Below are 16,021 nucleotides of genomic sequence, written 5' to 3'. Positions count from 1 at the left end.
TATCTTCGAAGAACTTCAAACTTTGGCGGAGGACAACTCTTTAAAGGAGAAACATCGGGTAGTGATTTGTCACTTAAACAACTAATGGCGAAAATCACCTACTTTATTCGTAGAGCGGATCCTGAACAGTACACCCGCAGGTCACGATCCTAGAAAAATTGCCTCTTCCCTAAATTTCTTTCAAGGAATGGATTTCGAAAGCCTTCGATCTTTCACAGGCAGGAAATCCTCAAGAATGTTCTTTAAACACTATGCGAAGCAGGTGCACGAAGTCAAAAGATTCGTGGTAGCCGCAAGTAGTGTATTAAAACCTGCTGCTTAGTATTGCGTAGGACAGCGAGTTATTTCGGGAATAACTCTACGGGTGCCTGTGTTGACCCTAGTGGGATACATAGCTAAGTGGCACGAAAGACTGTTCTACATGGTGAAGTAACAGACTTGAACACGTGTGCCACGTTTATTTGGACATGAAGTGTATTGCGACTTTGAAAGACTTATAGTTCCCCTGGAACCCATGTGTGTAATGGCAAGTTTTCCTTTTCAGATTCCACATTCTTGTCTTATGTAGTCCTCAGTCTATGCTTATTAATCAATAATTTTATTGTAAATTATTTATCTTATTTCATATTATCGCGAATATTTACTTGAATAAAATAGAAATTTCGCTACCATATGCGTTTATTTCGCCCCACTATATGAAATACAATACTGTTTCAGAGTTTTATTGCCCCAATTTTGACCTTTATTATAATTCATGTTATAATATTGCTCCTGTCTGATATAAGCTCACCTAAGAAAGTGAAATATTTGTTCCCACACAAGTACTTAACTTTCCTGATCTGTCTGCAAGACCGACAAGATCCTCGTCTACAGGTGAGTTTTTCTAAATCAGTATACTTCGAGATGTTCCTCTTGTCCAAACAGGACCTCCCAGCCAGGGTGGCAGGAAGCCATGTCATAGTTTATGCCATTGGTAGTGACATGTAACGGATATGTCACGGTCTCTAATGTCATCAGAATAAAGGAATATTGGTTGAAGTAGAAGGCACTACCGAAACGGGAAAAATCCACGATACACTAATTCTTTGGTACACTTCCATCAGGACGTCATGGCTTGAGCCCAAAAAATGGATTTTGAGCGAAGCGAAAAATCTAGTTTTGGGTGAGATAGCCATGACGTCCTGATGGACCCGCCCTCGTTCTCCACTCTGGCCTGTCAGCCCCCTCCCTTTCTTATTGTATCATGGAGGCTGACAGATGCGCTGGGTGGAATCAAGGAATGGAGCACGCGGATGTGACGTAAACCAAGATGGCGGACAGCTATGGCGGCCGTTTGTTTACATCGCTAGGTACCGTAACAGTAACGCAGGAGGAGAGTTTTGTAACAGCTCCTCCTAATACTTGCCACACTTCCCTCTCAAAGCGTAAACGCTATGTTGGGTGCAGATAGCTATGTGGCGTGTCAAGCATACGTCCCCTATTATTATAAGATATCCTAAAGGGAAACCTTATGGGTACTCGCGCCAGAAGTTAAAATTCTGTGAAACCTTTACTTAATTCTCTGTGAATATCTACTGTAGTCATATATACCCTCAGGAAGGAACCTTCCATCAGGACATCATGGCTATCTCACTCAAAAATAGATTTTTCACTTCGCTCAAAATCCGTTTTATAATCAACTAGCAATGTTTGACGATTGTTTAACAAGGGCCTAAAGGGCGTAGAATATAGTAAATGCATGCAAGCTGTGCATACTCATTGATAAAGTGGAAAAAAGAAATGAAAAATCACCATATTACATACATGTGTATTTTCCTTGAGCATTTTTCATGATGGTTTAAAGGTATGGTAAAGTATTGATTTGTGCCTAAAATTGTCAATTCAGAGAAGGGAAAATTTGTCAGTCATTCCCTTGAGTGCTTTATGCATTTTACTTTCTGATGGCTGCAACTCTTTAAGAACCAGACTTGAAGGCTTGATAAGTGTGTTGCCCAGGGAGATTCATTTAGTGTTTCGAGTTTAGGGTAGATAGCACGTGTGAAGTAAATGCCCTTTAGTATTTCATGGTTGATTACTTAATGTAGTTATGATTGGACTTAGTTGATTACAAGATTCTTTTCCTATTCTAGCCTCCATAGTCATCCCCCTTTATCATTTTACTTGATCACAATTAATTTAACTTTAATCTTTATCAAAATGTAAGATCAATATAGTTTGTATTGTACCGATTTTCAAATGGTAGTATACCAAATGTAAACTTACACTAAGTGTAGTTTTACTGATTACTATATACTTATGACTATTTTATGGTAGCAAGACCTTATAATTTTTAATTACTTATCGGTTGTTAAAACAATTTGCTTTTTGCTTTTAGGCTCCGTCCACACAACAAACTTTGTTGGATGAACTTTAAGGTGATGTCATAACTGTAGAAGCAGCAAACATTTCTGTATAGTTATTTTTTTTTTGCAGGATTACTTAAGTAATGAGAGCTGTGCTCAGTGGTGGTTAAAGATTGAGGAGAAATTGTTGCCCAACGTACAAAGTAAGTTTTTTTTCGCCAGTGATATACCATTTCTGTATTCTCTACTTAAAGTTTGAACATACAGTAATCCAACTTTCTTTATTGGTCCCGTTAGTGAATTTAAACGTTAAGTGTTGTATAAAAAACACCTTTGCAGCCTCTGGAATATGATGGCCAATGTTTATATAGTGATCCACAAGTTGCAGTAATTTCTAAAATAACTGGACATTGATATTAATATTTTTGTAGAAGAGGTAAAGCCAAAACTAGCACTAATTCACAGGCAACATAAACGAGAAATGCGGCAAATTAGCAAGTCAAAGAAATCTCTTGAGACTTCATAGATCTGTTTAATTTTATACAAAATCTGCTCAAAAATCCTTGTATTTTGTAGTGAAGTTTGTGCTGTATTGTTGCATCCTATTGACATAAAGAAATATTGCCTGTAATAGGGCAGCGCAAAAACTTTCTCATGTTAGTATCCCGTTTGTTGATTGTAAGTAACAGTTTCAAGAGAAGAATGTAGATTTTTTAATCAATTCTCATGTTATTTTTGAAGTCTAGTTCTGGTTCACTTTACAACTCCTGTGGTATTGTTACACGACTTAACAAATTTCTCACCTTTGCAAACACTGCATGGTTTTTTTTTTCCTAGCTCGTACAGCAATGAGTGTATGACTCCATTTTCTTGTTACTCGTACACCTATCACTTTTGCTGTCATTATTAGTCAGCACACCAGGCTCTTGCTGCTCAACTGTTTTCGTTTGGAGGCAAGCATAGAGACCTATACCGGACTTTAATGAGAAACAAAGTTTCCTGAAAATATTTTTGTTACGTGAACGGAGATTTATTGCCCTTCCTGCGATCCTTGATGACTTTAACCATTTGCCCGACTTTTTTTTTTTTTTCCTCTAAACTTACATGAGCAAGAAGGACTGAACATGACTCTTGACAGGGAGACAGAAGATAGAGGCAATCACAGGTGGGACAAGACTCAGAATAATCTAATCCCAAGTTAATTGACCAGTAATGTTTTTTGCATTGCTGAGACTTTTGTCTGGATCCCAGGCATTCTCATCATTATGAATCGACACTTGCCATTCATGATAATAAGCATTTTAGGGTAGATATGTGATTGATTATGGTATGAATTATGTAAAGGCCTTTCTGTTGCCCCTTCTTAATCATTCTGTATTGCCATTATATACATACATACATATACCAAGGCACTTCCCACAATTTTGGGGGGTTAGCCACCATCAAACAAATGAAACAAAAAAGGGGACATCTCTCTATATTCCTCCCAGCCTGACGGACTCAACCGAGTTCGGCTGGTACTGCTAGGGTGGCACAGCCCACCCTCACACATTATCCACCACAGATAAAGCTGCTTGATACTGAATCCCCTACTGCTGCTACCTCCGCGGTCATCCAAGGCACCGGAGGAAGCAGTAGGGCCTACCGGAACTGCGTCACAATCGCTCGCCATTCATTAATATTTCTAGCACGCTCTCTTGCCTCCCTCACATCTATCCTCCTATCACCCAGAGCTTCCTTCACTCCATCCACCCAAACCTTGGCCTTCCTCTTGTACTTCTCCCATCTACTCTTGCATTCATCACCTTCTTTAGCAGACAGCCATTTTCCATTCTCTCAACATGGCCAAACCACGTCAACACATTCATATCCACTCTAGCTGCTAACTCATTTCTTACACCCGTTCTCACGCTCGTTACTTCGTTCCTAACCCTATCTACTCGAGATACACCAACCATACTCCATAGACACTTCATCTCAAACACATTCAATTTGTCTCTCCGTCACTTTCATTCCCCACAACTCCGATCCATACATCACAGTTGGTACAATCACTTTCTCATACAGAACTCTCTACATTCATGCCCAACCCTCTATTTTTTTTTTTACTATTCCCTTAACTGCCCCCAACACTTTGCATCCTTCATTCACTCTGACGTACATCTGCTTCCACTCCGTTTGCTGCAACAACAGACCCCAAGTACTTAAAACTGATCCACCTCCTCAAGTAACTCTCCATTCAACCTCGCACGTCGTACCTATCATAACCTTACTCTTACCCACATTAACTCTCAACTTCCTTCTCTCACACACCCTTCCAAATTCTGTCATTATTCAGCCAAGCTTCTCTTCCGCTTCTGCAACCAGTACAGTATCATCTGCAAACAACAACTGATTTACCTCCCCTTCATAGTCATTTTCGTCTACCGGTTTCAATCCTCGTCCAAGCACTCGAGCTTTCGCCTCTCTCACCACTCCATCAACATACAAGTTAAACAACCTCGGTGACATCACACATCCCTGTCTCGCCCCACTCACTGGAAATCGATCGCTCACTTCATTTCCTATCCTAAGAAATGCTTTACTACCTTTGTAGAAACTTTCATTGCTTGCAACAACCTTCCACCAACTCCATATAACCTCATCACATTCCACATTGCTTCCCTATCAACTCTATCATACGCTTTCTCCAGATCCATTAATGCAACATACCCATCCTTACCTTTTGCTAAATATTTCTTGCATATCTGTCTAACTGTAAAAATCTTACTCATATAACTTCTATCTCTTCTAAAACCACCCTGTACTTCTAAAATTGCATTCTCTGTTTTATCCTGAATCCTATTAATCGGTACTCTACCATACACTTTTTCAACTACACTCAACAAATGAATACCCCTTGAATTACAACACTCATGCCCATCTCCCTTACCCTTATATAGTGGTACAATACATGCACAAACCCAATCTACTGGTACCATTGACAACACAAAACACACATTAAACAATCTCACCAACCATTCAAGTAGAGTCACACCCCCTTCCTTGAACATCTCTGGTCACACCATCCATACCAGATGCTTTTCCTACTCTAGTTTCATCTAGTGCTCTCTTGTAATCTCTCTTTCATTCTCTTCTCCCATCACCGGCACCTCAACACCTGCAACAGAAATTATGTCTGCCTCCCTATTATCCTCAACATTCTGTAAACTTTAAAAATATTCCGCCCACGTTTTCCTTGCCTCTTCTTTTAACAACTTTCCATTTCCATCTTTCACTGTCTCTTCAATTCTTGAACAAGCCTTCCTTACTCTCTCCACTTCTTTCTCTCTCTCCCCTTCTTTCCAAAACTACTACTTATTCTCTTCATGTGAATGACCCAATCCCTGACCCCACCTCAGGTCAGCTGCCCTCTTTGCCTTACTTACCTTGTGCTTTGCTTCCAAATTTTTCTCTATCTTTCATGCTTCTTTCCACTATTATTCAGCAGCCATTCTTCAAAAACCCTCTTTTTCTCTTCCACTTTTACCTTCTCTTCTTCATTCCACCATTCACTGCCCTTCCTCATGCTGCCTCCAACAAACTTCTTGCCATACACAACTTGCAATCCCAATTTTCTTTTACTAACTTCCACTCCTCCTCTAAATTACCAGTTTCTCTTACCTTCACTTCGTCATATGCCATTTTCAACTTTTCTTGATATTTACTTTTTACCCCCGGTTTTATTAGCTCTTCAACCCTCACTAGCTCCCTTTTACATTCACCTACTCTATTCCCCCACTCTTTTGCTACAACTAATTTTCCTTCCACCAAAAAATTATCAGACATACCGTTGGCCATACCCCTAAACACGTGCACGTCTTTCAGTTATCAACACATAATCCATTAACACCCTATTTACCACTTCCATTTGCCACTCTTGCCTATGTATACTTGTTTTTATCTATCTTTTTGAAAAAGCTAGAACATAAAACCATCTCTTGCTCAACACACATCTACCAGTCTCTCACCACTCATTTTCACCTGGTACGCCATACTTCCCAATGACACCTACCTCGCCAGCGCCCACTCTAGCATTTAAGTCACCCATGACAACTACAAAATTCCTTCTACACACCCAGTTAATTAATTCCAAAACTCATTCCGCTCTTTTTCACTTTTCTCACAACCTGGCCCATACGCACTTACAAACGCCAAACATTCCCTCCCCAACCTAACCCTTACCCACATTAACCTACATGATATCTCCTTCCATTCCACTACTTTACTTGTCATCCATTCACTCAACAATAAAGCCACACCTTCTCTTGCTCTTCCCCTTCCAATCCCAGACACACTACCAGACATTTCACCAAACATCACTTTATCTTTCCCTTTGTCTCACACAAAGCCAATATATCCATCCTTCTATTCCTAAACATACTTCCAATATCACATCTTTTACATTCTATCGTACTACATCCTCGCACATTCAAACACCCCAAAACTAGAGTGCGGGGAGCAGTCACTCTTCCCCACCTCCATCTCTTTGATGTCTCACAGGATTATAATACAGGAGAGGAGATTCCCAGCCCCCTCGTCCCGTCCCTTTTAGTCGCCTCTTACAACATGCAGGGATACGTTGGCTCTATTCTAATTGTCTGTTTCAATTATATTTTAACAATGGTAATTACCCATTATTTTTATTTTGGTTTCTCAGTCTCCTTTAAACGTTCCTTGTCCTTTAGTATCAGAAAAATCGTAGAATGTGCCAAGCTCATACCACTTGCAATAAAATGAATTTTCATTCCGCCTTCATATTGTTTCATTTTTTTCTTTGCTTCTTAGCAGATCTTGAGGGAGTTACACTATCTTTTCTCAGCCAATTTGAAAAATACGTGAATAGGTACGTACACGAGAGTAAGATTACACTATCGAATGCTAGAACATGAGATGTAGGAAATAATACGTGATGGTAGGAGAACTATCAAGTACCGAGATGATAGATTTGCTGCTAGTTGCCTCCGTCCAACATATATAGAACACAACATGCGTACATTGCTACCCCTCTACATTTGTAACCTCGCGAAATAATAAATATCAAAGCTGTCAAAAAAAAAAAAAATTGTATTTGAATTAACAATGAGCAACAGGTTGTTCTGAGGAATACCTGTATTCTTTAGCAGGTTCGTTTGTTTGTTGCTTCATGTTGAACTTATCCCACATGTTTTGTTGTAATACATATTATAGCATCAAATGCTTTTTACTCACTTAAGAGATGACTATTGCTTGGGCTCAAACTGGGCTTCAATTACTTCCTTAAATTTTTCCTCACAATTCAGAAAAATTTTGTAATATGGCATTACAATTTTGAATCTTGCTGAACTTAAGCCAATCATCTCTTGATAATTTCCAACCACTAAATGGACCTGTGGCCATAGTGTTCATGCATTTTCCAAGGGCTGTAAGGCTTGCCAACACTTTGCCTGAGGCTTGCATTGCTGATATTCAATAGGATTGCCCGTCCTACTGCCCCTGCAATTGTAATGCAACTGGTTTCTATCAGATCAGCACTACATATATCAGGATAGCTTTGGCGGCTTCCCCTTGACTTGCGTGCGATTCCAGGTTATGTCCTCGCAAATCTGCTCATCATGTAGGTGTCAATCCGCTCACTGTTCCATGTAGGCTAAATAAAATATTCTATTTACGGTATCCTTTTGTGTAAGTCGTTATGCCATTATGGCTATGAAAGAACTGCCTTAGAAACTGTCAGTGAGGTTGACCACAATATCTTGGAGCCAGTTATATGGTACTTGGCATCTCAGTCAACACGTAGAATGGTACCCAGACCTAATGCTGTTAATCAGGGCTCAAAGAGAATTACTCAATCAACTTTGCCAACCCTATCTACGCGCATTTCACAACTACCGATTTTCCTATCCTCGTGGTTGGTTGTCCAGTATCTATTGAGAGAGGTGTCTTTCATCAAGCACTGCACTGGAGATGTTTGGATGTCTCAGAAGATCCTTCAAGGCAGTTATAAGGCCAAATGGTCCATTCTCTGAGTGGACTGCCCCATAAGGGTGTAATTCTCTTGGATTCTTTATACATTTGATCGCAAACATCCTGGTTTCTTATGCTGCGAGAGTGTTTCGGTGGTAAAAGGCTATTGCTTAGCCTAGAGCATTGTCAATATTAATGAAAAGTTAAGAGCCATCATAGTCTTCTAAGAGAGCTCAAGCCTCCCTTTTGTAATGTAACAACAGTTCTCGGGTCCTTGAAAAAGTCCCCTTACGAAGTACTGAAGAAAACAGGTCCATCAAAAACCTTACTTGTCCTCTACAAATTGAGTAGGCAAGCTACACAGGTAGTAACTCGTCAGCCATTACAAGAGTTGATGGAAAGTGTAGTTTTCACTCCAGATTGTAGCAAAGACTCAAACACAGATGTAAATAGGCCTAAGAATTGGATTTTGAAAAATTTCCTCCTGACACTCCGCATGTGTGGCTTCAATACCCTGTTTTGGGTGCCAAGACACTATCTCTCTCTCTCTCTCTCTCTCTCTCTCTCTCTCTCTCTCTCTCTCTCTCATATATATATATATATCTGTAACCCTGTTCAGGAAGCCTACCATAAGATCCTGTTGTTTGATAACTCAACTGTAGCCTAGCAACAGCACTTCTAGACACACCCAGCCTGTTGGCTACATTCTTTCGTGAAAGACCATCCTCCAACATTTGGATAGCCCTTGCTACCTCAGTTCCCTCCAGTACTACCTAGCACATTCCAAAAAGCATGGTGGGACACATCAATAGAAAGATGAAGAAACTCATTTAGCAGTCAGTCTTATAGTACACTGTATATCCTGAAGCTAAATATCAATGAGTATTTGAATTGAAGGGGTTCCTAGTTCACAGCAAAGATAAGAAGCTGAAAACGCTTTCATAAGGAAAACTAAAATCTTATTAAAAGTGATTATAATACTTCCTACTGTGACAGAGGAAAGATTGAAAAAATGTCCCTCTAAATTTTAGAGCAGAGTGTATTAGTCATTTTAGCAATTAAAATTTAAAGACATTCACCAGTAAAATTTGAATTTTAACAACTAGCTTACACTATTGGTAGCTGTAAATTATCATGCCTCACTCCTTCCAGCCTACTAGATGACATTACTCTAATTAGCCTCTTAACTTTGCAGGAATTGCATTGAAGTGTACACAAAGTAAAAGTGAAAATGCAGCCTCAACCTGACCTCCAGTACACTGAAACTAGTGAAATAGCTTTCAGCAGCAGCAACAACACAACCAAGTATAAAACTCAAATGGGTATTAAAAAATGTGAGTTCAAACATTTATTAAGATCTTTATGTACAGTAGGTATGTTTTATTCTCAAGTTTTCCTTTTTGTAAGTGGTTGTCTATTAATGCTAACTGGTATTGTCATTTTATTAATGATGTTAAGATTTTGTGGAGTTTGACTTACACTATCAAAAATGAAAAGATATTAAGAATTTTATGATGAAAATAACTTCTGAATGATTTTTTCAAATAGTTCACTGTTATAATGAATTTTAGTCATAGATTTAAAGGTTAATAAAATTTGAGAAGAGCAAGTCATGCTTTACTAATGCTAATTTTACTGGGTTAGGCAAGGCATGGAAAGCAGGGTATTTCTTTCATCAAACTGCGAATTGAGAGCCAGGGATTGGTTGGAGAGCCTACTTTGTTTTTCTTATGACTATTGTTGCTTTCTTTGAATCATACCTTAAGGTTGGAGTCCACTATTAAGCCTTGTCTACATGATCGAGCATGCCCGATGGGCAAACACTGATACCAGACTACAATAGTTAGTAAGAATGAGGGTTAATGACGTCAGAAGCAGGAAAATCACAGACAGGGATCTGGCATCATACAGTTTTGCCAGATCCGTGCCTTTAGTTTTCCCGTTTCTGACGTCATCAACCCTCATTTTCACGAACTATTGTGGCCTGGTATCACTGTTCACCTGTCGGGCATACTTGATCGTGTGGACAGGGCTTTAGATAATTGATCCATCTTATTATGAAGTAGAATTAGTTGATTACTAGCCTATTAGCTAATTGTACTGTATTGTATTTTTCTGTTATAAGGTATAGTTTAGTTTTAAGTTCAAGGAAAAGACTATTGTCAAGTGAGAGGATCCAGGGACTCTATAATACCCTTACCTTATTGTAGTCATCCATTGGAACTGGGGAAAGTTGTCTGTTACAATGGGTTAATACAATATTACCCCAATGAACAGTAGTAAATGTTCCCTAGGTGTAGATAAAATTAAGGGGTGTTTTTACCTACTATTCATCATTGATAAAATAACTGGGGTGGTTTCTATTGATCTTAACTTCGTTTAGCCTTCATCTTTACTCAAAGGTAAAAAAAATCTTTACTCAAAGGTAAAAAATATTTTGGGGCAGAATAAGAACTTTTAGTATCAACAATAAGGTCTGCCTGCTTCATGGAGTCTCATGAGCTTCATTGCTTGTAACTGTACCTTTTGAATACATATTTAGTGTATATTTAAGCCTTTTACACCTTGAGATGCTAGCACTAAAGAGTTAGTTAGGTTATTAGGTCCTTTGACAGGCCAGACATTGCTACATTAGATTCCTCTCTTGTTGTGGCTAATTTATTTTCTTTGCCTACAGATACGAATAGTGGCATATTCTTTTCACATTCTCCCTTGTCCTCATACGCCTGACTACACTGAGCTTGTTAAACAGTTCTTCGCTCCAGGGGTTAATTACCTCATGGTAAGGGTAAAAGACAGACTTTAGGTATTGTCAGCAACTCTTCTAGGACACTGTATATACTATGGCCTTCCACTTTCTTAGATTAACAATTTAATTTTGTTACTCTTGTAGCGTTTATTTATTTCCATGTTTCCTTTCCTTGGGTGGTTAATCTTCCTTGCTTTGTTTCTAATATCATCCTCACAAAGACGGTAGCCCTCTATGCTGAGAGTGAATTAGTGGAGTTTGTAATCTTATGGTACAGATTGATTTTCTTTTAAAATCCATTGATACCTTCTTAAACTTTCTCTTTGTAATATTTATTCAATGAGAGGCTGGCTTTTAAAATATTGTTACAATTTCTGTAGTAATTATTTAAATGTGAGTGTTTTCCAAGAGACTCTTAGTATGTCGGCATGAATGGATTTGAGTAGTCTGAAATATCAAATTGGTTCTGTCCTATATAAATATTTAAACATAGACTGAATAAAGGGATTATTTTTAGGTCTTCTTTTCCTTGGTAAGCTTTAGTATTTAAGCCAGGGCCTTGTATATATATATATTTTTTTTTTTTTTTTTTTGTGTTGGATAGGATTCATTTCATCCTAAGTCAGGATCCATCCCGGTTTTTGTTAGTCATAAGGGTGTTATGTTGAATGATTTCTTTATATTGTGCATTATCTTTATCAGCTCTCATTAGGCAAACCTTTTCAGCCTTTCAGTTTTGGATTGATATTATCAAAATTTTCTTTTGTAGTTTACTTTGTTTCTAAAAGAAAACAAGCTGGATGTTTTAAGAGTATATTGCCCTTTTAACTGGTCGCATCTACTTTATAGGTTGGACTAAAAATCTGTTTAATCGAGTCTTTGTTGATCCAATTTTACATAACCAGCCTTTCAAACAATTTCAACCCCCTTGTTCCTCAGCGGTAACTATTAATACTTGTGTAATACAGAAATAAATGATACTTAGTGACATTTAAAGATGATATTCTTTAGTATTTTTTAATACTGTTAAAAGCCAAAGTAATTTTAACAAGTTCAATACTTATATACATTTATTTTTTCAATTTACAGATGAAAAATAGAGAGGATATGACAGCAGGATGATGAGGGCTTTATCTAAGTAGACATACTCAAGCCACAATTATAACATTTTTGGAAACCTGCTCTATGTATGAGGAATCAGCTAGAAATCTTTTAATATATGGTGAGTGCAAGGGTCAAGTTGCTACGCTGCATTTCAGCTTTTTTTTTTTTTTGGGGGGGGGGGTGTTAGTTGCTGAACTAGGCAGGATGATAGTTGCACAATGGAGATAAATACTACAATGCACAGGCAACTAGAGGAGAAAATGTCAATGGGAGAAAGAAACTTGTGATTGAATAATTTACTTTAATATGCAGTTGCTGTTACAATCATTATTGACATATTACAAATTTTGTTAGTCACTAATGTACTGTAGAACTTTGAAAGATTATTTCAACATTATGTACTATCCCTACAGGTCTGTTGTATGATAGAACACTGCGCTAATACGGGCAGCTAAACCTCTTTTCGCCAGGCTACTTGACAACGTGAACACTACAGAGTATCATCTTGGGTAGAATGGTGGACTCTTCCTGAAGGCTTCCTCCTCTACAGATTGTTCCTGCAAGACCCTAATCGACACAGCCAACCAGCTTCTTCAGGGTCCTTCCTCGACAGACTGGCGCTACTCCTACAGGCTCTTCCTTGACAGACAGTCAGGCCCCTTTTCAACAAACTGCCAGACTCCTACAGCATGGCCCTCCTCAATAGACTGTCAAGACCCATTTGCAATCCTCTCCTTGTCAGACGAATAGAATGATCTTGCAGACCCTATTCATCAACATGTGGCTTGGGCCCTCGTTCATGCCTTCTCAACACATTACTAGGGTGCTGCAACCTCAAAGACAAACAACCACCAAGCTTCAGGCTTCTTCCTGCAAGACATTTCTTTACAAATGGGAGAGCACCTCTAACCTGCCTCCTCAACAGGCCCCTCTAGACAGCCTGCTGGGCATCTCCTTTCTCAGCCTTCTTCGAAAGGATATTAGTCTCCTCCTGCAAATCTCTCCACGACAGTCTACCATGGCCCTTCCTGCATAGCACTCCTCCTGCAGGCCCCTCCTCGACAAGACTGCCGAGGCTCCTCCTGCAGGCCCCTCCTCGACAAGACTGCTGAGGCTCCTCCTGCAGGCCCCTCCTCGACAAGACTGCCGTGCTCCTCCTGCAGGCCCCTCCTCGACAAGACTGCCGTGGCTCCTCCTGCAGGCCCCTCCTCGACAAGACTGCCGAGGCTCCTCCTGCAGGCCCCTCCTCGACAAGACTGCCGTGGCTCATCCTGCAGGTCCCTCCTCGACAAGACTGCCGAGGCTCCTCCTGCAGGCCCCTCCTCGACAAGACTGCCGTGGCTCATCCTGCAGGTCCCTCCTCGACAAGACTGCCGTGGCTCCTCCTGCAGGCCCCTCCTCGACAGACTGCCGTGGCTCCTCCTGCAGGCCCCTCCTCGACAAGACTGCCGTGGCTCCTCCTGCAGGCCCCTCTTCGACAAGACTGCCGTGGCTCCTCCTGCAGGCCCCTCCTCGACAAGACTGCCGTGGCTCCTCCTGCAGGCCCCTCCTCGACAAGACTGCCGTGGCTCCTCCTGCAGGCCCCTCCTCGACAAGACTGCCGTGGCTCCTCCTGCAGGCCCCTCCTCGACAAGACTGCCGAGGCTCCTCCTGCAGGCCCCTCCTCGACAAGATTGCCGAGGCTCCTCCTGCAGGCCCCTCCTCGACAAGACTGCCGAGGCTCCTCCTGCAGGCCCCTCCTCGACAAGACTGCCGTGGCTCCTCCTGCAGGCTCCTCCTCGACAAGACTGCCGTGGCTCCTCCTGCAGGCCCCTCCTCGACAAGACTGCCGTGGCTCCTCCTGCAGGCCCCTCCTCGCCGAGGCTCCCGTGCTCCTCCTGCAGGCCCCTCCTCGACAGACTGATGGGCTCCTCCTGCATGTTCCTTTACAGTGCTTCCTGCTGTCATTTAACTCGTTGTTGGAGAGATATTTCTTAGCGAAGTTGCTTGTTGCTCAAATATGCGAAGTTGCTTGTTGCTCAAATATGTCTGGAGACTGCAAAGCATGTTGAGAAGACTTGGTGGTTGCTGGAAAGATTGACTGTAATTTAGTAGCAGTTGTGACATGCAAGGTCCATGTAATTTTGTAATTAAAATTTATTTACAATGAACAATTTACAATAAACATTGAAAATATATCTCCAAGGACTTTTTTTTAATACAGCCCACGTTAAGTTTTTTAGATAAATAATGATTTAAAAAATTTTAGAGTAACTAAGACTTACTGGCCCCATTAAAAAGATTAAATACAAAATAATAAAATACTTGAAAACAAAGTGGTATAAAAAAATTCAATGAGGTTCATTTCCAACTTGAGGATTATCACTGACCATCATAATACAGTAACCAAATTAAATGCTAAACAGACCCAAACCAAATTTTACATAAAAATTTCAATAACCATGGCAGAGTTTTTTTGGTCAGTTAATTCAATGCTTTATGTTCATAAACCAAGCTCTTTAAATTCTACAAAAATAACACTGGCAGCCTTGTAGTAAACTATACTAGCAAAACCTAATTTTCCTTTCGTTGTGATGAAAACAGCATACTGCTTCCCAAACTGGGGTGTTTCTTAGTTCTAGTCCCCCAAATGGGGGCTTATACTGCCAAATTCAAGTGTTAAATAAGCCCCATCACAATAAATTACATATTATACGGTCCTATATACCGAACTAAAATTTTCCATTGACCTCTAAGGAACGAAAAGCCCTTCAAATAGAAATTAATCCTAAGCATATCATTCCACAACTTGGTAACAGCTGGAATAAAACTTCTAGAGTACTGCGTAGTATTGAGTCTTATGATGGAGAAGGCCTGGCTATTAGAATTAACTGCCTGCCTAGTATTACGAACAGGATAGAATTGTCCAGGGAGATCTGAATGTAAAGGATGGTCAGTTATGAAAAATCTTATGCAACATGCATAATGAACTAATTGATCGACGGTGCCAGAGATTAATATCTAGATCAGGAATAAGAAATTTAATAGACCGTAAGTTTCTGTCCAACAAATTAAGATGAGAATCAGCAGCTGAAGACCAGACAGGAGAACAATACTCAAAACAAGGTAGAATAAAAGAATTAAAACACTTCTTCAGAATAGATTGATCACCGAATATCTTAAAAGACTTTCTCAATAAGCCAATTTTTTGTGCAATTGAAGAAGACACAGACCTTATATGTTTCTCAAAAGTAAATTTGCTGTCAAGAATCACGCCTAAAATTTTGAAAGAGTCATACAAATTTAAAGAAACATTATCAAAACTGAGATCCGGATGTTGAGGAGCCACCGTCCTGGACCTACTTACAATCATACTTTGAGTTTTGTTAGGATTCAACTTCATACCCCTTAATTTGCACCATGCACTAATTTTAGCTAAATCTCTATTAAGGGATTCACCAACCCCAGATCTACATTCAGGGGATGGAATTGATGCAAAGAGAGTAGCATCATCTGCATATGCAACAAGCTTATTTTCTAGGCCAAACCACATGTCATGTGTATATAGTATGAAAAGTAATGGGCCAAGAACACTACCCTGTGGAACACCGGATATCACATTCCTATACTCACTATGGTGCCCATCAACAACAACTCTTTGAGATCTACTACTTAAAAAATCAATAATAATGCTAAGAAACGACCCACCCACTCCCAACTGTTTCAGTTTGAAAACAAGGGCCTCATGATTAACACGGTCAAAGGCAGCACTAAAATCAAGGCCAATCATACGAACTTCCCGACCACAATCAAGGGATTTCTGTACTGCATTGGAGATTGTAAGAAGGGCATCACATGCTCC

The 16,021-nt window shown here is 40.0% G+C and overlaps 1 protein-coding gene and 1 long non-coding RNA gene across 3 annotated transcripts in view; one reads left to right on the top strand and one right to left on the bottom strand.

Annotated features, from left to right (window-relative positions):
- The window catches only part of LOC137621100 (uncharacterized), an 87,797-nt gene extending 76,713 nt beyond the window's left edge, over nt 1-11,084 (top strand). Inside the window, exons 5-7 of one of the 2 annotated variants that reach the window (XM_068351536.1) lie at nt 2,473-2,545; nt 9,523-9,661; nt 11,005-11,084. In XM_068351536.1, coding sequence (XP_068207637.1) covers nt 2,473-2,486 — 14 coding nt within the window. In that variant the 3' untranslated portion in view covers nt 2,487-2,545; nt 9,523-9,661; nt 11,005-11,084. The remainder of the gene's footprint in view (nt 1-2,472; nt 2,546-9,522; nt 9,662-11,004) is intronic. The other variant, XM_068351534.1, reaches the window with a different exon arrangement.
- A 3,097-nt stretch (nt 11,085-14,181) lies between these two features.
- LOC137621099 (uncharacterized) overlaps nt 14,182-16,021 on the bottom strand; it is a 46,498-nt gene continuing 44,658 nt past the window's right edge. Inside the window, exon 4 of the long non-coding RNA XR_011040117.1 lies at nt 14,182-14,247. This is a non-coding gene — a long non-coding RNA (uncharacterized lncRNA). The remainder of the gene's footprint in view (nt 14,248-16,021) is intronic.

Source organism: Palaemon carinicauda, chromosome 27, assembly GCF_036898095.1.
Source record: "Palaemon carinicauda isolate YSFRI2023 chromosome 27, ASM3689809v2, whole genome shotgun sequence".
Taxonomy (NCBI): Eukaryota; Metazoa; Arthropoda; class Malacostraca; order Decapoda; family Palaemonidae; genus Palaemon; species Palaemon carinicauda.
This window is presented reverse-complemented; position numbering and strand designations above follow the sequence as displayed.